This window comes from Castanea sativa, chromosome 3 (genome assembly GCF_040712315.1).
Source record: "Castanea sativa cultivar Marrone di Chiusa Pesio chromosome 3, ASM4071231v1".
NCBI classification, from domain to species: domain Eukaryota; kingdom Viridiplantae; phylum Streptophyta; class Magnoliopsida; order Fagales; family Fagaceae; genus Castanea; species Castanea sativa.
The window spans coordinates 47083734-47107287 of NC_134015.1; the positions used below are offsets into that span (position 1 = coordinate 47083734).

At 34.3% G+C, this 23554-nt stretch overlaps 2 protein-coding genes and 1 pseudogene across 2 annotated transcripts; all 3 read right to left on the reverse strand.

The window, feature by feature from the left end:
- Positions 1–2201: 2201 nt before the first annotated feature.
- Positions 2202–7168, reverse strand: LOC142627040 (protein trichome birefringence-like 2). The gene is made up of 5 exons (XM_075800821.1): positions 6052–7168; positions 5129–5321; positions 4842–5032; positions 4077–4235; positions 2202–2815 (listed from the first exon to the last, which is right to left on the reverse strand). Exons 1-5 carry the CDS (start codon positions 7017–7019, stop codon positions 2470–2472), a joined length of 1857 nt encoding a protein of 618 aa, XP_075656936.1. The 5' UTR covers positions 7020–7168; the 3' UTR covers positions 2202–2469.
- Positions 7169–14933: 7765 nt separating this feature from the next.
- LOC142627568 (protein NSP-INTERACTING KINASE 3) lies at positions 14934–21326 on the reverse strand. Its single transcript, XM_075801444.1, has 11 exons — positions 20444–21326; positions 19808–19940; positions 19631–19702; positions 19269–19412; positions 19065–19136; positions 18881–18940; positions 18687–18784; positions 18440–18586; positions 17275–17616; positions 16073–16464; positions 14934–15691 (listed from the first exon to the last, which is right to left on the reverse strand). Exons 1-11 carry the CDS (start codon positions 20544–20546, stop codon positions 15374–15376), a joined length of 1881 nt encoding a protein of 626 aa, XP_075657559.1. The 5' UTR covers positions 20547–21326; the 3' UTR covers positions 14934–15373.
- A 682-nt stretch (positions 21327–22008) lies between these two features.
- LOC142630113 (U2 spliceosomal RNA) lies at positions 22009–22096 on the reverse strand (annotated as a pseudogene).
- Between the last annotated feature and the right edge of the window lie 1458 nt (positions 22097–23554).

Genomic DNA, 23554 nt, shown 5'->3' on the forward strand with positions numbered 1-23554 from the left:
AGATTTTGGCTTTTTGCTTAAATCAACTTGGCTTTGGATAGAAAATCAGCTTGAGATGGTGATTTGTTGGTTCAAAGTTTGAAATACAAGGGGGAAACAAGCTTTGCTGATGATGGTTTAGTGAGTCAATGAGCCGTGTCCATGGCTCACAAAAGCAAAGCTTGGTTGGCTGCCACAGAAAATGGGGGATTAGTGGAGAATTAGGAGGATTTTGGAGTTGGAAAAAGTAGTAGATGAGCATCAGTTAGTGGATCCACTGATACAATACAAAAGTAAAGAAAGACTCCAATTATCAAAAGTAATGCACCAAGAGAAGAAAAAAAAAAAAGTAGTCTGGATGCTCATCTTTTGTTATATTGACTTTAATATCCTTTTGTTGCAATAAAACTTTTTTTTTTCTTTTTTTGCATAGAAATTCCATATTGACTTTTCAATAATGAGTGATATATACAAATACCTCTTTATCAGTGAAATTACTATTTGTTCTAGTGGGCTATATATTTGGGAGTAATCTTACAAACACATCATTTTCACAATCGTTGAATTGACAATTAAGTTTTAATTTTATATGGGTTTATTATTGATGTAATTTTATTGTTTATTATTAACAACTTACTTTCTCAACAATTATGAAAAGTGATGTGAGAATAGTTATTATGACTCTAGATTTATTATTTATAAACTAATGAAACAAAATTAATGAGTAATGGTAGTTAGTTGTAACTTGTAAGTAGTCATCTAAAACCATAGTTTCAAATTTGGATTATAGGCTTCTGACAAGTTTTTATGTTCTAATTGGTGTTTTAGTCTAATAATAAAAAGCATTATAGAGCAAACGCCATAATAAAAGTCAACAAAATATGTCCACCTAAACACATAAATGTTTAACAAATTCTGGTATTTAGGTGAGTGGGTATGATTGTCATATGATGGGAACAAGTACAAATTATTAGTAGCTTTTCCTACCATTGCAACTTTCGATGGCTAAAGTTTAATGAAAAAAGCAAGAGTGATGTTGTAGATAATGAACAGATAACATATCAAGGACATACCACACCACTTCTCAAACATCAGCTATTTAAGGCCATACAGCCAAAGAGTAAATTCTCTACTAGCTTTCCATAGAGCCCATTGGAATCTTGGATGTCATGAAAGCTTTACATACTTATCAGATTCTTGAATCTGATGAGTATGGAATTCTGCTACTGATACAAATCCATCCATGGGTCCTAAAAAGCATGGGGTTGGATGGGGTTGGAGTGAGGGCTTCATCACCCTCACTCTGCTCCTACATTCAACTGTTTGCCTTTGCATAGTCATTTACCTCAGCTCATGAAGAAGAAGCACATTAATTCTCTTTTAAGTGGTACTGGTCTTTGGCTAAAGCATGGCAAACCGGCAAGTCAGAAAACGGCATCAGATATTGAAGTATTTTTAGCTCTCTCTCTCTCTCTCTCTCTCTCTCTCTCTCTCTCTCTCTATATATATATATATATATATATATTTCCTTCTGTAATGTTGGTGTAGTTCTTGCATGAGAGCAATAAAAGTAGTGTGTGTTAAGAACTTGTTTCCAGACCTACCAAGGTGAGCTTTCAGAATTATTCCATTTGCAGTAGACTAAACTATTGTTTCCTGCAAATTTGAGTAATGATGTGACCACCTTTCTTTCTGTGTGTGCGAGTCCATGCATATGTGTGTTTCTGTAATTCAAATACGATTGTAATATGTAGTTCCTATATGAGCGGTTGAGATCTTATTTTGTTTTCAATTGGTAGTCCATCAACCAATAAAAGCTAAGAACTTCGACAAAAATTCATTCTATTTGAGATATGTTCTAGTGTATGATATGGGACATGACTGAATTTCTCTTCTGAAGAGCCAATTTCACCTTGTACTCGATCTATTTAATTTATATTCTTTTCGAGTTTGAATTCATCAAAGCAAACATTGATTATATTCTCAGGCTACAGTATGGGAATCGATCAACACATTCAGTACCATAAACCAACGAAAATTCTGCTTGTTTTTTGGACAAGTAACTAATGGCTGGTTATGGAACTAACATAGAAAATCTCAGAATTTTGAGCATCTTTTGACTGCTTCCAACCAGCCCATGTGTAAAATTCAGTACTTTGCAAAACTTTAACTGCAATGAACTCGATCTATACATTTCTGGTACATAACTGAAATAGAATGAATTGCAAGTAAAAAAATTCATCTCATTTCTGATATATTGAAATGCAAAATGTACATAACTTGTGACAAGTGACTCTAAATCCACCCACTTTGCATAGATTAAAACTCAAGACAACCCATTTGGCCATCTGGATCTATAGCCTAAGAAAAAAACTCACAACACATATGAGCTCAGATAGGATATCAAATTACCAAAAAGAAGAAAAAAATGGGTTGTTGATAAAGAATAACAAATTAATACGTAACCAGCATCTTGTGTACGACCCTCATTCAGTTTTTCCAAGACCCCTTTCCTAACTTTAAAAGAGAAGCATATAGCAATTCATTCCAAGTATCTGGTACTCCAGGCAAGCACCAATGGCTGCAATCTTGAAATTGTTCAGCGGCGGCATTCTGTTCTTCTACTGTCTTGTATTCCCTTCTGTAAACAGACGGGTGTCCATCTTTTCTGTAATCCGTAAGCCTACTTATGTTCATATATACTACAGGAGATCTCATGCTTTGAAGCACGTGCTCTAGAGTTCTCATCTTTGAAGGGTACTTTGCTAAGTATGTTTCATTAAAGATTGGCTCAGTTTCTTTGTGGCACTGTCCTCCTGAGTTCCATTGGCCCCCTCTGCAGCAACATTAAACAGGTCAGTGGCGCATATAACGCAGGTAGAGACAGAACAGGTCTAACTTCCATTATTCATATCTACATCCCTTACAGAGTTACAGTGAGCGAAAATATCAAGGATGACATAAGTTTTTGCCAGGTTCAGAATATGTTTTAGCCTTTTCAATGTAAAGCAGCATTAGATAAATTCAAATGTTGAGAAATGTTCTCTTAGACTCAATATAAGAGGACATCATTACATGAGAGAATATTTACTTCATCAAAAAAGCTCAGAACTGGATAAGCTTGAAAATTATTTGGTATAGCACTATATAAAGTCAGTCCACTCAATTTGAATGTGTCAGGTCCATGAATAAAAATATCTGACAGAACTGATGGGAGGTTTGCAATTACTACATTATTTAGTTGTGAGGTTAAATTAGCAATTGACAAGTATATATTTCTTCTGAAATATTCCACAAGTTTTGCTATGGTTCACTACAAACAAAGACTTCCCGACATATTCCAGGTATTTATCTGTTAATTCAATTTATCAAAAAACTAAAGTATTTTACCAGTTAATTCTAGACATCAAAATTCCAACAATGAGCTTATGCCAAGTTTCAATAATAAATCAACACATATAGATTAGGTCCCCTATGCAAGTTTGCATCTCAAGATTTTAAATGGTCAATTATGCATAGAGTTTATGATGCAGGAGATGCAGGAAAATTATTATTTAATATTATTTATGTTTGCAAGTCAATTGTATTTTTATGTTTTAGGTCCTAGTAGTTTATTAGGCTATTAGTATTTTAGCATTTTAATTTGGAAGCAAGGTTATTTTTGTAATAAGGCAATTAGGGTTTCCTAGCCAATTAGAACTAGGGTTTAGCAATCCTTTATAAGCAACTTATTGTACTCCTTGAGAAAATAGTTGATATTTTGATGAATGAAAAAAATGGCCGTTTAGCCTTTTTTTGGTCTGGTGCTGACTCTAGGTCTACCTAGGTGCTGACTCCTAGTGGTTTTCCCGCTTGGTGCTGATTCCAAGCAAGGCCTAGGTGCTGACTCCTAGGTCATATCCTTTATTTTTTAGTTGTTTTAATTTTGTTCTGGTTGTCCTACGTCAGTTTAGCTGTACAAAATTACTTTCTTAGCCTAATAACTCGAAAAGCTACCAGAGTATGGCACTGTGAGAATGGAGCAAAGAGAAAAATGTAGGTTGTTAGTGATTAGCACATAAGTGGAGGTAAGCTAGATTAAAGAAATAGTCCTAAACCTGAAATGGGTGAGTGAATATCCTCTGAAGAAAACCTGAGTCCGGTTGAAATCGATGTTCGTGTCAACCCATCTAGCCCAAGTGGTGAGAGCCCTCTTGTATGCTTCCAAAGCCTTGAGTCTTGGGTGCACATAGTTGCCTTCTTGATAATAGTCTTCACTGTAGGACCACCAATGCAAGAAGTCAAGAACACACAAGCTTATTTTTCATGATCACAATAACTATCATGCCATACAGATAATAGTAATATGGTAATTTAAATGCAACATTCTATTATTTGTTCCCAATTTACAATACAGGCTAAAATAGATTTTATTGCCCCTTAACTTTAATGTCGTTTGTCATTTTGGTCCCTACCTTTCAAAACTTACAATTAATCTCCTAAATTTTCAAATTTGACCCTCCCGTGAAGTTCCATTAACTTCTGATTGTTAACTATCCCTAAACAACATTGCTGTGTTAAAAAAAGGGTGGTGGGGGGAAGTAAACCTGAGCAACCACAATGACAGCAATTCAATAACTTGGGATAATTGCAATTTATAAAACTTGAAGGACCAAAATAATAGTAATTCGAAAGTTCAGGCAATTGCACATTCTGAAACTTGGGGACCAAAAATGACAGCAATACCAAAGTTTAAAGGAACTAAAATGTATTGTAGCCTAAAAAATATCGTAAACAATGGCTTTCAGCATTTTCAATACCACAATGTTAGGCATACACAACATAGAACCAAGCTTGTTAAAAAGCAGAATGACAACACTCACCCTCTTGATGTTTTCTCATGGGTCCACCAGTGGCCTGTATTGAAGACTAAGACATCGGCATCATGATACATTGAAGTTGTCTGGTCCATCAAATCCAATCTTAATGTCTCAAATGACCCATTTCTACCGTTGAAAGATGATTCTCTAACAAGGAATGGAGAAGGAACAAAATCCAGAGAACAGTTATAGTCCTAAAATACAGTAAATGCATGGAGAATTAGACGGTTACATACCAACATCTTAGATTATGTTTTAAGGATATTAGGATAATACTCTCAGAAACTTGCCTCAAATCTGAAAGCATAAATGCCCCTCTTCTTAAATTCTTTCCTTCCTGAGATCTCATAAACCTTATCCTTGTTTTTGGCTACATGGCGGAGTATACACACCAAAGATTCCCACATGTTCCTATTCAGTGAATCTCCCACAAAAGCCAGCCTCTTTCCTCTCACTCTCTCCAGAAAATCAGTGGCATTCAGACTGAGAATATAACATCATAAATTAACAGAGGAATAACAACAAGGATTTTACATTTTTAGTTCATAATAGACAAAATTCAATTCAGAGGTTCCCATATTAACAAACATCAACCATACTACACTACAGGGGAAGATCCCCTACCTTTTAAGTCCTCCAATTCTCTCCAAAATTTATCCAGACATGAGACACATGGTATTCAAGAAATTCAATGGTCTTAAAAAACCTATGAAACCAAACAAAGACCATCGGATTTTTTAAACACCAAGTGCCTTGGACTACAGGATACAAATAAATATGGAATGTCGACATTATAAAGATTTGGTCATTTATCCATAAATAAAGTTGATTAAAAGAACAAATCTGGTAAATTTTTCATATGGGAAAAACCAACCATTTGATATGCTACCAAACATTGGGTATGATTCCTGTACCTTGCTATGAATTTTATCCCATTCACCAATTTCTAGTACCTATGAAACAATGCCGAATAACAAGTAACAATACTCACTAAGATGACACCAGATTTTCCAGGTCACCTCACATTAAACATTTAAACTCTAAGTTTGTATATCCAACTTGTAATTATGGAACACATCAAGCTAACAATGTAACTTCCCTATTAAGTAACTGTTTGTTCATTCTTTCAAGAACACTATGCAATTAAAATTCGAATTTTCAATTCAATTTTTCTTGCTCACAAAATCACCAAAAGCATCAAGAGAGACCATACCTTGGGATGACACACCCATTTGGCTGCCATTTCCATTTTAAAAATCCATCATCTGGCCTCTGATGAAGGTGGCAATCAAAATCCCTATCAATGTGAGGGCAAGAACCAGCAGGATAGTAAGGCTTTGAATCATCTCTCACCCATCTACCATCAAATATGTCACATTTCTCATTAGAACCACTACCCATTAGTAGAGAACCATAATTATAAATTGTGCTTTTGTTTTTCTCATCCGAATTTCCTTCTTGACTTGCCTTGTAAGCAATTTCTTCTCTAGTAGCAGCTTTATCTAGTCCTGCATTGTACGAAAAATTGCCCACATTCTTATTTTCTGTGCCATTATTCCGATTACTCGAATTCCTTGCAGATTTCCCTGCTTCTGAATTCATATCTTTTACACTAGAAAGGCTCAAATTCTCAATAACAATTCCTTCTTTACCACGCAAGCTTTCATCTTTCACAGTCTTAGAGAAGTTACCAGAATTATTCTTCCTTAAAATCAATCCTCCATCTGAAGCAAAAGAATCTCCCACTTTCTCTTTATCAGGAAAGCTTCCATTTTTAAGGCTCTCAGTTAAATTCCCAAAATGGGTTGTCCCTGAACCCATCCTTGCCTCCTTAAGATCTCCCATTTTAGTGTCCCCTGAAACATTTGCTTCATGGGTTTTGTAGGGCACATGTCCTTCTTTACTCCCTTGAAACAAACCCACATTGTTCTCCACCTTTGAAGTAGCATTGGAATTACTAGCAAAAGAAGATAGAGACCCAGAAGTACTTGAAAATGGCAGTGTAGAATTAACACCGACACTATTAAACCCTTGCAACCAAGGTTTGCCAACCAATGACTTATTCAGCAAAAGCACAACAACAACAACAAGAGAAACTCCAATCCCCATACCAAACCCAGAAAAAACCTTTCTTCTTGGCAGTGCAAACTGCTCTGAAAGTGGTAGTTTTCTCATTTCCATGTACAATGGAGGTGATGGAAATGTGAAGGGTGAGAGAGGGAATCTATGTGAGCGTAAAAAACGTTTGGATTTTTGGTAAAGGAACAATATAAAGTAGGAAGAGAACTTGAGGTTCGGAGATCACAAGAGTGAAGCATCGGATAATGCTTGATCTTTGGTTCTGTTTTGAAAAAGATAAAAGAGAACAGAGTAGTAGCGTTGAGGCAGAGGTGACAGTGTTTGAAAAGGTTTCTACTTTCCAGTTTCCACCGCTGTTTCGCAGAGAGAGAAAACTGCAAGTTGTAGTAGAATGACCATAATACCTATTCTTTTTCTGTTGTTCCAATGGCAGGAACTAGGAATAATATTATTATCTTCAAATTTATGGCCAAAACTCACATTCAAATTGTCGATTTAACAGTTTCTCAAAGAAAAAAATTGTCGATTTAACTCCTCTAAAAAATATATATATATATATATATTTTCGATTTATCCTATCAAAAAAAAAATTGTTGATTAATTCTATAAAAAAAAAATTCATTTTATCTCCTTTTGAAAAAAAAATGTCGATTTATCACAAGCCTCAAATGTTTAAACTCTTATATTATTAGGGTTTTTTTTTTAATATATACATTTTACATGAGGGATGAGAATTTGAATGTTTATGTTAACCTTGAAAAACCAAGAAAATTTTTTAACTTAAAAATTATAGGTCTATTTCCCATAATAAATAATATTTGACAAAAATACAATTTTTTTAATCCTTAAAATTAAAATTTCATTTTATGAGTTTGATGAATTGTTATTTTTGTCATATTAGTTCGTTAACTTTGACAATGTTGGCATTTTAATCATTTGGTTCATTGTTATTAGAAAAAAAAAACTACATTAACTCTCTTAATACAACACTGATTCACGTCTTTAATATTAAATTAAAAAATTATTTGAATAATATTTTATTCATATAATTAAAAAATTTAACAAAACAGAAAAAAAAATCTTTTTTTTTTGTGAAACCTCATACACCCCAACTCCAACACCAACAAGAAGTCCAAATTTTTCATCAAATTTGAGCTCAAATTAACTTTCCCATTACCAATTCTCCAAAACCCTAATCCCATTCAATTTAATTCCACTTTCCTCTCCTCATTTCCAATCCCCTCACAAACTCATTTTCTCAAAATTGTGGCCAAAATTACCACTTTCTTTACAATCCTTAGAATCCCTTATTCGATTCGTACTCAAATTCCTATGCTCCTCTTATGCTTTAGTACTAGCACTGACACTCTCAAAAACCCTTCAATTAGAGAAAATCTTAATGAGGTCAAAAGGTCTAGGGCTTCTACCTCTTGAGACAGATGTCATGGACCACTAGACAAGTGTATCGGCATTGTTTAAGGGATTAGGGAATGGGTGTGTGCCAAGGAAGCAGTGTGTTTTAAGGTGTACCTAAGGGAAGCAGCGTGTCCTATATTGCCTTCTTTGTGTTGTTGGATTCATATTTGTGAAGATTTTCATGTTATAGGTTCATTGGGCTTTAATCCCACACTCCCACTTTAAAATTTCTTATATTGTATGCATACTTGTGTTACACATATGAACAAAATTTAGATACAGTACTTATATACTATTCCTTAAGTTCACCTCTTAAGATTCTAGCATGTAACTTTTTTTCATTGCTGGAAGTGTATTTTTTTAGTTAAATGGCTACATGACAGAATTTTAAGAGGTGAACTTAAGAAACAACACCTATATATTGTATATAAGTTTTTTTTCCTACACGTATATATATTTTAGGCCAAAATGCAAAACTCACCATCTAAGTTTTACCTTTTGTCATTTCAGTCTTCTAAGTTTGACTTTTATCATTTCGATCATCTAAGTTTCGATTATACTCAATTCAGTCCTCAGTTTACTATTTGTTAAATTGGACCATTAACTTACACAAAACGACACCGTTTTACAGTTTAATTAATATTTAATTTTTTTAATTTATGACTTTCAGAAGAAAAAAAAAAAGTTAATAAAAATAATAAAAACTAACTAAACCCAAAGTCTAAAACCCGTGAAGAACAAGAGGGGGGATAGAGAGATTGAGAGGGAGATCTATGTCATAAAACTAAAAAAGCCTTGAAAATTACAAAAGATAAGCATTGACTTTTTGGTTGTTGATTTGAATCCAAAGAAGAAAATTAAAAACGCGCATACCATCCAAGTCTTCTTCCCCATTAATCGGAAAATCTAACCACGTCTTTGGATGCATACCGATATTCCTCGCCCAGAACCTCATCGGTGATCCCAATGCCACCAAATCCATGCTCTTCCAAATCTAAATCTAATTCCATTTCCGATCCAAACAAGGTGGTGTTCATCGTCTTCAAAATCTAGGCGCTAGCATCAAAACGGAATAGGAGCTATTTTGACTTTGTTCTTCATGGTTTCAGACTTTTGGGTTAGTTTATTTTTTTTAATTAATGTTTTTTCTAAAATTTAGAAATTAAAAAAATTAAATATTAATTAAACTATAAAACGATGTCTTTTGTGTAAGTTAACATGTAATTTAATAGATAATAAACGAAAGATTGAATTGAGTATAATTAAAACTTAGAAGACTAAAATGACAAAAGTCAAATTTAGAGAATTGAAATAAAAAAAAATGTGAAACTTAAAAAATGAATTTTGCATTTTGACCTATATTTTATAAAAAACCCATCTCATGTATAGTTTATTTTAAGTTTCTAAGTTGATAGATTGGCATGAGATTGTTGTACGTGTAGGTTTATCCAATTTGCAGTTTGCATCACACATTTCTGATAATCAAATTTAAACCTTACACAAAAACCATGTGGTAATTGATAAGCTTTGAAGAACAATTTTATTGCTATCCATCGTTTTCTTTTTGAAAGAGAAAAAGAGATTTAAAAAAAAAAAAAAAAAAAACCGAAAAGCCTGTACGATATTAATCTCATATAAAATTAGGTCTCAATCTTATCATAACAAGAATGCAATGAAATCTGTCTAGTATAAGTCTTTTTTTGTTATATATAATTTATTTAGTTTATAAATAACTTTTTAAAGCTTTATTTATTTATTTATTTTTTTTGATAAAAAAAAGTGCAGAGGTGCTGAGGGGCTTTTATGTCAGAACAACGCAAATTGAAAACTCGGTTCCCGCCGACACTTGGTGGAACACGTGGCATATGCTAGTAATAAATACCGTACCAACAAAGTTTTATAGTGATGGTGATGCGCACGTGCCGCTGTCTCACAAGAAAAGCATATATGGGGTCCATGGACCATAATGATGCACCGCAAATTGCAATAATTGGAAGTTTGAAACGTGGCACAGTCTGGGAAGATCAGAACTGTCCATCACTTCAATCAATGGTCTGCGATACTCTGGATTCTTGGCTGGAATCTGGACTATGCAGTAGTAGTACTTGCTTGCACTAGAATAGACCGACGTTCTACATTTTTGAGACATCCGAGCACAAAAGAAAACAATAAAGTTTGGGCTGAACCCTGTGTTCATTCGGTTTTGGAATAGGGAGTTGAGTTTTGTGGGCTTTTGATAATTGGGCTTTTTAGATTTCTAAATTACCATAGTTTGTCAAGAATTTGGGCTGTATCTTTTTACCAAAATTTGGGTTGTATCTCTGTATATTTCTATATATTAAACGATTCATAAAGTTAGTTTTAACTTTCAAAAATACCTCTAATCTAATTAGATAATTCTTATTCTTACAAAATAAAAAATAGGATTAAAATTGTAATTCAGCAAAATTCAAAAAAAAAAAAAAAAACTACTAGATTAACTTTTTTCTTAAAAATTAGCACATTCTCTATATTTGAATATATCTCATGCACATTTAATACTTTTTTTTTTCTAAAAAATAGCACACACTAAACCCAATAATTTACTATAAAAAAAAACCATCATCGCAGGTGCAGAACGTGTGTGATTAGGCTAGTATAGTTTAAATACATGATTGAACAACATCTGAGGTGGATTGATACTTGCACAAGTACTAACTAAGGGTTAATCTGATGGTTGAATAAGAGATCTATGATTCAATTTCTGCCTATACCAAAAATCTATTGGTGTCTTGGTCTAATAATAAACTATTATCAGGAGCATACACCATAGATTGAAACTCTCTTAAAAAAAAAAAAGAGTACTAACTAAGGGTCCTTTGGTTGAAGGTGGAATAGGGAGGACAAAAAATGAGAGAAAAGTTGAGAGGAAATATTTTTAGTGGGTGCTTGGTTGAAAGAAGGAGAGGAAAAAAAAAATGATGAGGCTCAGGTGTTTTCTCTCTTGGCCCACCAAAATATTTTCTCTTCAAATTGGAGAGAAAAAGTTTGGACTAAAACACCCTGTGCTACAATGTGCTTGGTTTTCTGATTTGTTACTTTTTTATTATTACCTAGTATGGGCATGAAAGTAAATTTATTCGAATTACATTTTCTATCCCTCCACTTTTCAACCTCCACATTTCTATCATCTCTCTATTATTTATCCTCCCACTTTTCTACACTTCCAACCAAATGGACCTAATTTGGTTGGAGGGGAAACAAGTTCAAGTTGTGGGGAAAGTGTGGCAATGAAAATATAAACAGTGACACCTCAAGAAGATACTTAATGATACAAGAGATACTATAAATTTTACAGCATTAAGCCACTAACTCTATTTGATTTTACTTTTTATGACTTGAATCGTGTGAAGGCAAGTGGGTAGTTTGGGACAAGTTTGGATTTTTCAAATATTAATGGAATTAATTTGGGATTGTAGAAGTAATTACTTATGTTTAAATTTTATAAATTGGTTTCTAAATATTCAAAGTTTAAGTTAACTTAATATGATTTGACTTGTTATGTCCTGATCTGTGGGAAAATAAATGGGTAGTTTGGGACAAGTTAAAAAATTTAAAAAATAAGTGGAATTGATTAGGGATAGATTTTCAAAATTTTAATAGGATTTTGTAAGACCCCGGAAGCCTGAAGGTTTGGTATGTAAAATATTTAGAGGGTATGGATTTGAAAAACATTTTTCCCCAACCCGCGATTGCCATTCCTATTTTGGATGTTGATGCACAAAAGATAATATTTAGATGTAAAAAACTCGGATAGTTGGACGGCAAGCCTAATTGGAAGTTTGGAACATATGCTCGATAGTTAAGGGCATGCACGGGTCAAAATGAATCGAATTTGTGACATTTTTCAATCCAACTTATCCCACTCAGGTTGAGAAATCCTCAATCTAGCCGAACCCATGGTGCCTCTAAAAATCAACTCAACGTAACTAGTAAAAAACTTTCAATACATCTCTTACCAAAAAAAAAAACCACACACACAGTATCATATTGATAGCCCAATATAAGTCTCTTCAGTATGGTTTACCTATTTCTAATAGTTAACTGCTAAGAGCTTTGGAACTCAATTAGCATCTCCTGCTGTTTTCAATGCACACATCCATTGAAATACAAAAACACCCCCCTGGGGTCCGAACCAAAAAACAAAACCCAACCAGCATATAAAAGCATGTCTTTGGATTTTTCGAAAATGTCACACCAACCCCACCAATCCATAATTAGTTGCGTGGATCTTGTTAAAGATACATGTTTATGTGATGGCCCAAAAGTTTCAAGTATATCATAGGCCCAACTAGGGTTAATATTTTATTATATTAGTTCAATATTGGAAATATATATATATATATATAGAGAGAGAGAGAGAGAGAGAGAGAGAGAGAAAGAGAGTAAAGATTTAGCATACCAACTTTAGATGCAATCCATTCAACAAACTCCCTCTCAAGTGCCCGTTTGTTTCGACTTTAATGGGCCAAAACGCGCATTTTCTAACCCAAAACTCAAAACGCATGTTTGGTAAATTTTTTTAAAAGTGCGTTATTCAAAAGTGCATTTTCTAGCTCAAAGGATTTCTACGTTTTGACACGGCAGCTTTGAGCTGCAGTTGCAAAACGCATCAATGCGTTTTCTCAAAACAAAAATATTACCGTTAGTGAGTTTCTAAATTGCCCATAGTATTTTCTGCTCCTCTATGCTGCTGTGCTGCGGCATCTTGTCTTCTTCTTCTTCTTCTTCTTTTTTTTTCTATTTTTTTATTTTATTTGATTTACGTCTTACATATCTAATCTCAAAAAACCCCCCTTGCTTTGCTTCACATTGGCTGGTAAAAAAAAGAGCTCAAACATAAGGGACTTAAAGCTCAAAAGATAGTCACATATACACAAAACACAAAAGTCTCAAAACACATTGAAACTCACACACACAACAATGGAGTGTACTTGGCCTGAGAGCTTACCTTCTAGCAAGAAAAAGGCAATAGTAGAGCTTGTTCAAGTCCGTGATATTGAAAATCAGCTATGTTCTTTGCTTAATAAGTCAGCTGGAGCCAACAAGGGCTTGGCTCAGCTGGCATGGATCGTTCGCTTCACCTAACCAGCCTAGGTTCGATTCCCGCTGCCAGCGGGCTCTTGTTGGTGGGCTGCTGTGTGAGGGATTTAAGGGAACATAGGTTCGAGCCTTGGCGAGTACCTCGATGGGATCTGTGGGTCTTGTCCCTCACATGGTCTTTGTAAACCGGGTGGCATAATACAACCATAAGGGCCCCCATTTTTGTTTATCAAAAAAAAAAAAAAAAAAAGTCAGTTGGAGACAACAACAACAACAAGAAGAAGAAGGCAGCCCGGCTGACGATCTTGTTCTGAAAATCTTGAAGTCCTTTACTAATATGCGGTAGAGTGCGTGGGGGCTTTGTGTGGAGGAAAGTAAAAGATAAGGGGAATAAGAAGATAAGGAAGAAGTGAATGAATGGATGAGAAAAAAGTGAAAGAAAAAAGTTTAAAAGAGTTTTTGGGTTTGGGTCAAGCAACGTGGGAAAAAATAAAGAGGGAAAGAATACAGATTATTTCACAACTTATTTTTAACAACTGTGATGTTAATAAAATTTTATTTTACAGAGATTAATTTTAAATTAGTACTGTAAAAATATTGCCACATTTTATTATATCTCTAAATTTTATAAATTAGTACTATTTTTCTTTAGAAAAAAAAATAGTAATATTGATAGAATATTTTTATAACAATTTCATAATAAAGTTTACATAATAATCTGTTATTAGCTCTCATTTAGATTTACAGATTATTAGTTCTCATCTAGACTTACTAGTAATATTTTTTTTTTCCTACAGTTAACAATTTGTCATATAGACTTTGTTGTGAAATTTTTGTGAAAATATTGTGTCCATAACTTACATTAAGAGAGGTAATTAAAACAAAAAATTCTCTTTATATATATATTGTCCTTTTTGGTAATTTACCTCTCAAATTACCACTTTTAAAAGTGTTAACCGAACACTTAACTTTTTCAAAAAACATTTTTTAACAGCTTTTACCAAACACTCAGCTTTTACAAAAAACTCAATTTCATATCACACTTCTTAAAAACCCCACTTTTTCAAAAAACCCAATTTTCAAAAAGCTGAACCAAACTCACCCCAAGTCTCAACTAAGTTCATCTGCAACACTTTAGCTTGGATATCATAATTAGAGTACCAATCTAGCTGATATCCAACACCAACAACCATCAGATAATAATAATATACTAGAAACTCGAGCATCAATGCTGATTAGGGTCCATCCAAAGAAATACATCTCTTCCAGCCCAATTCAATGCTTCAAGAACCGCCAATCAATTCCTCCAAGTTAGCATCCCTCTCCAAACCAATGTAGCATCTTGAGGAATTTCAAGGATTGCTATTCTGTAGTCCATACCATACCTTAGCAAAATGTCATCATTATGTGTGGCCCTGTAGCTTGTTCTCATTTTTGCTTTTTCTTCCCTCTTGGGTTGTTTTCTATTTGGTTTCATGAAAGTTTTTTTGGGTCTTAGCCAAAAAGAAAAAGCAAAGAGATCACAATATGTCCACTAAAAAAATCAAATAAAAATCAGATCTTTGGAAATTTAACTACATACCAATTCGGCTCAGTCTATTGAAGCTACAATTTAAGAAGTGTCACGCTCATGAGCTAAGCTCAGCCAACCATAAGGCACCTTACACCTTATGGGCCATGTACATACAATCAGTATTTGTCAGCCTCAAAAACAAACTACAACCATAATAGAAACTACAAGAAAACCTGTAACAAACTCCCAAGATTTCTAGCAGAGGCTCAATAAACTCGATTAATTTTACGAGAAAGAACGATGATACTTATACAACAATTTCCTTTTACTTTATACAGATGAATACAGCAGCTATCAACACCAATCACATATTCCAATTCAAACCACTAGAACTTAAATGATGCCTTGTAAAGGCAAGAGGAAAAGAATAAAAGAAAATTAAAAATCACCTAGGGCCAGAAAGCTCCATTGCTTCTATGACAAGCGAAGATTCTTCTATAAAATCTGAGTATCTTTGAGGAGGGTTTTCACAAGATCGAAATCTGGGTGTCTCAACCTTCTGTGAGGCCTCCCATTTCTCAGCTAAACCATCTCCTTCCAACATTTTTAATACCTCTGACATTTTCGGTCGGTGGGAAGGATTAAACTGAGTACACAAGAGGGCAACCTGAACCATTTCTTCCAATTCAACCCTGTCAAAGTTGCCCTTTAGATCCTTATCCACCATTTGACTTAGCTTTCCTTCCTGATGGAGCTTTTTAACCTGCAAAAAAGTAAGGCTCACATAAGCATCTGCAGAAGGAAGAGTATATTATCTGAGCACTAAAAGGATTCCCCAACTCTTCCCCAGTCATGAGGTGAATTCTTGGCATATATACAGTTTTAGCATACAGCAATTTACTTTTAAGAGCATTATATGATCCTAAACAGGATCAATGTCACAAGGCACACAAACTTTGACACTAGGAGGAGAAATACAGAGAGAATGCAAGACAAGTTGTACATACAATTAGATTGAATTGAAAAATAAGTATGACTTTCATTTACATAAACAAGACACTTCAGACATTTCAAATTGTCAGTTATGTTTAACTTTGCAGCATAATTTGCATTACCAAAACACCCTGAGAGAGAGAGAGAGTACCCAATCAAGCATTACGCCTTTCTGATTTGCTACACGTCCAAAATCTAAGGCTTTATGACCTGTGATTAGCTCCAGGAGCAAAATTCCAAAGCCAAACACATCAGTCTTTTCTGATGATTGACCGGTTGACAAGTATTCTGGAGCAATGTGGCCAACAGTGCCACGCACAGCTGTGGTGACGTGGGATTCTCTGTGATCCAAAAGCTTTGCCAACCCAAAATCTCCAACAACTGCCTCAAAGTCTTCATCCAACAATATATTGGCTGCTTTGACGTCACGGTGGATAATTTTGGGGTCACATTGCTCATGCAAATATAATAGTCCCCTTGCTGTACCTAAAGCTATTCCCTTCCGTCTTGTCCAGTCTAATGCTGGCCTGCCATCAATATGATCTGAAAGGAAACCCAAAATAATGTCATTGATTTTGGGTTGATGCAAATTCTAGCAACTTTCTTAGCAATATAAGGCTGAAAATCTCAAAGTTCAATTGCCAAATTAGCTACAAGCCTGCAACCAACCAACTTAGCTATATAATAACAAGGAACAAAAATGAGATTGAGTAGCACTAATGTCTTCGGGAATGCGACACAATAAATTAACACTTAAATAATATCTTTAAAAAAATTAAAGCTTTTACATTGGACATTTTTCAAAGGCTATATATGACACATGGATAATCTGAGCACTAAATATGAATGTTAAATTCAATGATAGAAGTGCACAATTTGAAATTTACCATTAGGATGATTGCATTATTTGCATCTGAGTGTGCCAGTGTAGTGAAGGTTTGGACCAGTTGTACCAGGAAAGTGCCTGGTGTTGGAAGCTAGATAGATTAAAAAGACAATGGCAGGAAAAGCAGCACCATCATGGTGAGAAGGTAGGGTTGGTAGGGAGTTGAATAATGTGTGGCACAGAACCATTGGCTGAGGTAATGTCTCCCCACCAGGCTAGTGCAACCGGAAGTGGCATTGCTGGAGTTGCCAGTTGAACCATGATCGACAAAGGTAAGAAGCAGTATTGGATAAATAGAGTGCAGTTGGTGCTACTGTAAATAGCAATGATGTACAGAAGGCAATGGTGGGGGCAGTAGGTTTGATTTCTTACATCAGATGTAGTCAATGATTTAATAAGTCTCTGGTAAAAAAACAATACAAGCAGTGAATACACACATATAACCAACTAGTACTTTATTAGCTAACCTCTTAGCCGAGAGGCTACACTTCCGTTGGGCATATAGGGGTAAACAAGGAGACGTTCATTCTCAGTAGAGCAGAACCCACATAGTCTAAGAAGATTCCGATGAACAGCCAAACTTATCATTTCAACTTCAGTCTGAAATTGAATTTCACCAGCAGCCGCATTAAAGTCCTTCAGCCTTTTAACTGCCACTAGAGTTCCATCATTAAAGCGCCCCTTGTATACAATCCCAAAACCACCTCTCCCCAGGATATTCTTAGAGTTGAAGTGGTCAGTTGCAGCTCGAAGCTCCTTAAATGTATACCTTCTCAAATGGCCCAGGCATACTTCCAGGTCATATTGATCTGCCACACGACACATTATAACTGAGAAAACAGGGATAATCATAGAAAGGGAAAAAAAAGAAGAAATAATTACATGCAGCAAATCAGATTTGTAAAAACAAGTTCCTAAAAACAACAAAAATCTACTATAAATAACACTGCTAGGTGTGTTGAGTCACACCAAATACAGGAACAGTAACTATGTCACAGCTTCAACTATTACTTTTTCTAAAAGGGTGCAAATGGTCTTGAAATTTGTGTTTTGACCATTAAATTCAGTTTCTCCATCTTTTCCTTACAATACACTTGAATTATGTCATTCCTTGCTTAAGCAAGGGCATATTTTTTCCATATCACCCAAGCAACGATTCCAATTTCCATTTTTCTGTCTTTAGAATAGAAATTTAATGACTCAGTCCAAAATCCCAATGTTTTAGAACAAGAGCTGTTCCAACAGCTTGAAATACTTCCAGCAGTACAAAAACTAATTATAAAGAAAAGTAACATTCAACCCCAGAAATGTTTCAGGAAACTGAAAATAGAAATCTATTAGAAAGCCATGAGAACAAAAAAGCACCTATGAATGACTTTCCACATAAAGAGACTTCTGAGTATATATACTCCATTCATTCATTTGTAACTGTTAGAATCACAATGTTATAACTGAAACATCAAAACAATAGAGATGTAGCACAAACAAATCATAACCATCTGACACTTGCAGTTGATGTACATCATTTTCATCACGATATGCATCATAACTTCTAACATAGATTTAACCATGAGTGAGCTATAAGATTATGGGTTACTGAAACTGAAATACTAAGTATAGAAAGATACTAACCATTGACATCAAAGAAAATCTGCTGGTTGTGTCTGTATCGCCACCAAACAACAAACCCAACAATAAGAATGATGACAAAGACAGCACTAAAACTTGCACCAAAAGCAATAATCACATGATGGCTTTTTCCTCCAAAGTCGGATTGACCTAAGAAACCATAAAACCCATTTTAAAACATGTCATGAAAGATTAATGGAGAAGCAAGTTGAGAAAGAAAGAGAAAAGTATATAACATAGTCATAAACACCTTTTAGGGCACCTGGAGGGAAAGACAGTGGCTCTGGATTGCCAGCTGAACAATTGTTGTCAGCCTTAGCCCCACAAATCAAAGGATTACCAACAATTCTGAAGAGGGAAATTGGCAAGGAGCGTTAACAATTACCAAATACCAACTTATTGAGGGATATTAAGTGCTACAAGAAAGATGGAATGGTGGCTCACTTGAATGTTCTTGCAGATATTTTTGGCAAGGAACCACTGAGATTGTTAAAAGAAAGGTCCCTACATGTTCAACTTATAAAGGTCAATACATAAGTTTATAAAAGAAACGATAATTTTGTTCTGAGGGTTTGATAAATATGCAGATAAGAAAGTAAATAATTGACTGCAAAGGACAAGCACATACATGAGAGTGAGACCTTTGATTTTGGACAGAGACTCGGGACAAGGTCCAGTTAGGCTGTTGTTGTTCAACCTCCTGACTTGCTCAAAAACAATGTTAAAAGCTGTAAGAATTCTGAAAGCAACGACTTAAGCATGTGGTAAATTGCACAACATTTCAAAAGTATTGTAAAGGAGTCAAAACCAGTATAAAGTTTTTGAAACTTACAAATAATTCAGGTTCGTGAGGTCCCCCAAGGAACTAGGTATCTCACCACTGAATGTATTGTTGGAGAGATCGAGTGTCTGAAGCTTCACCAACCTCCCAATGGCAGAAGGAATTGAACCTGAAATGGCATTATTCTGCAGCAACCTGCATACATATAAAATCATGGTATAAAAATCAACTTAAATGCTATAGCACTACACAACCAGAACTCTCAAGCTGAAGGAGTCTTGGTCTGAATACTTGAAGCAAGATGGAAGTAAAATTAACACCAAAAACAATTAACACTACGAAAGTAATACCCAACTGCCAAGAAGAAGCAAAGCTAAATTCAAAGATCATAGAAAAAGGATGCAATTACTTACACAGATTGCAAATTACTAAGGTTTCCAATAGCTGGAGATATGATACCAGACAGGTTCTGACTAGGCAGTCCCCTGATTACCAAAAATAAATAAATAAAATTGAAAGTGAATGAACTAAAAATACTTCTCAACTTATTTTCTTGGATCAAAATCCATTGGAAAATTAAGGCAACTTACAAAGCAAAAACAGATCCCTCTGCGGTACATGTAACCATCCTCCAGCTACAAGGATCTACAGAATTGCTATCCCAATTCTCCAGAACATTACGTGGGTCAGTGAGAGCAGTTTTTATCGCCATCAAAGCTACAACTGTCCAAAGTTAAAGGGAAAATAAAAATGAAAAATTATTATCTTTGTGCAAAAAACAAATAAATGAAATAAAAGGCAATAAAGGTACTTTGAAGCCCGAGCTGTATCTGGCTAAGACACAGATGAATGTTGTAAATGAGATACAAAAAATGGAAAATGTTGGTAGTTAAGCAACTGTAGCTAACCAAGAATGCATTAACTGAAAAGAAACAATAATTTCCTCTACCCCATATTCAAAAATAATTAGCAAGCAAGCATAACATGAAGGGTTATGTTACTCTTACTCTCTCTTTTTTTGCCAGAAAAGTCTCACCAAAAATTACAAAAATGAAAAAATAAATTCATGCCCAATCTCTGAGTTGCAATTGTAATGAACAGTGTTTATAAATAAAAACAAAAACTTTAAAAGAAGAAGAAGATAAAGGAGGAGAGGAAGAAGAAAAAGAATGACCAAAGTGAGAGTTCAATTGAAGAAAATCAAAAGGAATCATTTGAGAACTGACCTTCATAGTTTATACCAGTAGGAGAAAGAGTAGCAGAAGAAGCCTCCATCAATGCCAAAACCAAAAGACCCACTTTCCAGAACATGAAACTACTTCTTTCCATACTCTCTTCTCAGTTCAGTAAAAACTCTTACTTTCTTTGCCCAACCACAACAAGTACCCACTCATCAAAACCAATATAACCCACAACCAAACAAACCATTCTCACATGAACTTACTTCTCAAAAACTTTTTTCCTTATACAAACAAAAATCCAATCTCAGAATCAGAATCCCATAAAAGCAGACCCACCCATTTACCATAACAAGAAGTCAAGACACTCAGAAGCTGTTACTTTCACTAGCATTTTTTTTTTTTTATAACTCAAAAACAATAAAGACCCAGATGATAAAAAACACTTGGCCACAAAATGCCCAGCTGGGAAACAGAGAATTATGAATCAAAGTGAGTGGGAATGGGCACCAAATGAGCTCAGACAAACAAAACAGCAAAAAAGAAAGAGAATTTTCTCGAGAAAACAAGTGACCAAACATCTAAGCCTGAAATTCTGAGATCCTAGAGATCTGGGAATGCTTGGTGTGATTTCTATATGTTTTGGACAATCCCCACAAATTCCATTTGGTTATGCTTTTGGTTTCTACTTCCCCTGTTCTACTCGTCCCCTTTGATTCCTTTACCATTATCTTCTTTCCTTTCCTTTTCACAAGCACAGCAACAAGTGAGTACAGATTAGTGAAAATAAAAATCACTCACTCACGCACATAGAACCAAACACGCAAAGGCCAAAACAAAAGGCCAAAGTTGGACACAGATACAAATGCAGAACTATTAGCCTTTTTTTTTTACTTCTTCTGAAAAAAAAATAGTAAAAAACATTGTAGGCAGTGAAAAACTGAAATGGGTTGTCTTTTTATTAAAAAAAAATTTTGAGAAAATGAATTTAGTTTGATTAAAAAATAGTGAGTGATTGGATTGGACTGAAGGGATGTGTGGGAGTAATCAGAGAGAAGAATGGGATGTCTAAAGGCAAAGAAAATTGCAGTAAGTTTTTTGGCAGGTCACGTGGTTTGATTGTCTTGACCTCTGTTGGCTTTTTGGCTTGAGATTGCTTTTTTGAAATTTTAATAATCACATTCTGTTAAAGTTTTTGCAGGCTATGGCCCACTGTGCCAGATATATATAATATGCATGATCATGATGTTTAAACCGAAGTTTGAGATGCAATTAACAAAAAGGAGGTATAACCGTGTATGACCCGAACAAACATGAAATTCTTGATGTTGTCGAGTTAATGCGTATCTTTAGTATAATTGTTAATAAATTATTTTAAAGAAGTTTTGGTATTATTATTATTTATTTTTTTTGACAAACAAGGTCAAGATTTCTTTAAGCATTTGAGTTTATGCAACCTCTTATCATATATGCATTATTTTAATACATTGTAAAATCTTATGAAGTGGCCTTAAAATGCTAATAAGAAGTTTTGAATTCAAAATATCACGAGACTTTAGGTACTCTAAGTCAACTTTTTAGAGTTTTTTATACTACTTTTGTTGATATTATAAAAAAATTTCTAAAAATTACTCTTTTTCTTAATTATTAAATTGATAAGAAATACTACACTTGATCTTAGCCAAAAGGCCAAGAAATGTTTTCTTTTTTTTTCATTAATTATGATGTTACTTGATTTAGGATTTTGAATTGGCTAAGTTTATGGAGACAAATGAAATATAAAACATGTTCTGTACCCTGGCCTGGCCATTTTTGTGATAATTTGAAGTTTCTTGAAGACAAGCCTTTTGCTTGCTGGAACAATCCTTCATTCAAACACTAGTAAATCATTAAAGTCAGCTCAAGCAAAAATTATTATTGGTTGAGCGAGAAAGCCCTAAGGAGACATGTACAATTCCTTACTAATTGAGGGGACCTCTTGCTTAGCTAACATTTAGCATACCATAACACAAAAAGGCTTTAGGCCATTCTACCAAAAATGTACACATTCGGAGGGTTGTGTTTTTATGTATGTAGGTGGAATGTTGTTGAACATATGAGTGAGAGCTAATGCCTTGTATCTACTCTCTTTCTCCTTCTTGCTTAGCCTCGAAAACCTAGACCTAGCAAACGAGTCAAGTCAATCGGGGTCAAGTTAAGAAACTTGTCATTCCAAATGGGTTGCAAACTCTATAACTCTTACTTGGTATTTTGAGGATCAAATCAACTTGGTATGACCTTTTTTTCTAACATGCCCAAAAAAAAATTAAGAAACTTTATAATATTGTTTGGGCTTCCTTTTTAATACAAATTAGATAACAAATAAACAAAGACACTCAAAAATAAAAGTTATATAATACGCAAATTTTTAAGTTTACATAATTCAATGTTCACCAAACCTAAATATCCAAGCCTTGACCTTGTGAATAAAGAGTAAGTGAGTGATTGTGAGAATAAAAGAATTTAGAAAATAAAGGGGACAAAAAAAAGAGGGGGGAAGAAGTAAAAGTGTGAAACAAGTTTACACATAAAGCACTAAAAAATGCACACAAAAAATAAATATAAATATTTTTAATTTTAACAAAAAAAATCCCTTTGAAAAAAATGGGTTGACCCATGTGTCTAATAAGTTGAGATCCAATTTTGCCAAGTCTTAACCCACCCATGATTTGATCATACTCTTTATATGTTATTGGTTTCATACCTTATTGATATGCATGTATCATACATCATCTGAAAAACCAATTATATTGAAACCATAGAGTTCTTAACATGCATTGATATCTTGGAGGTATTGGCATGAAGCAAATGTCTCGTTGTAAGAAAACCCTAAGAAGAAGTGTAGAGGTTATGGAGTTGGTGTGGTGAAACCAATGAGTTGTACGTCTACTAAATCAATAAGGTATAGTTTCAAAGGTTTTGTCATTTAGTTTGTCAACTTCTTCTTTATAAGGATTTGCGTTTTGGGGTTCCTTTCCTTCCCTTGTTTAGGGTTTTTTTTTTTTTTTTTTTTTTTTTTTTTTTTTTTTTTTTCTACCTTTCTACTCGAGAAGTTCTCATTTGGTTTTCTATTCATCGCCAAATATTTTTGCCTTTTGTTTTTGTAATATAATTTTCACT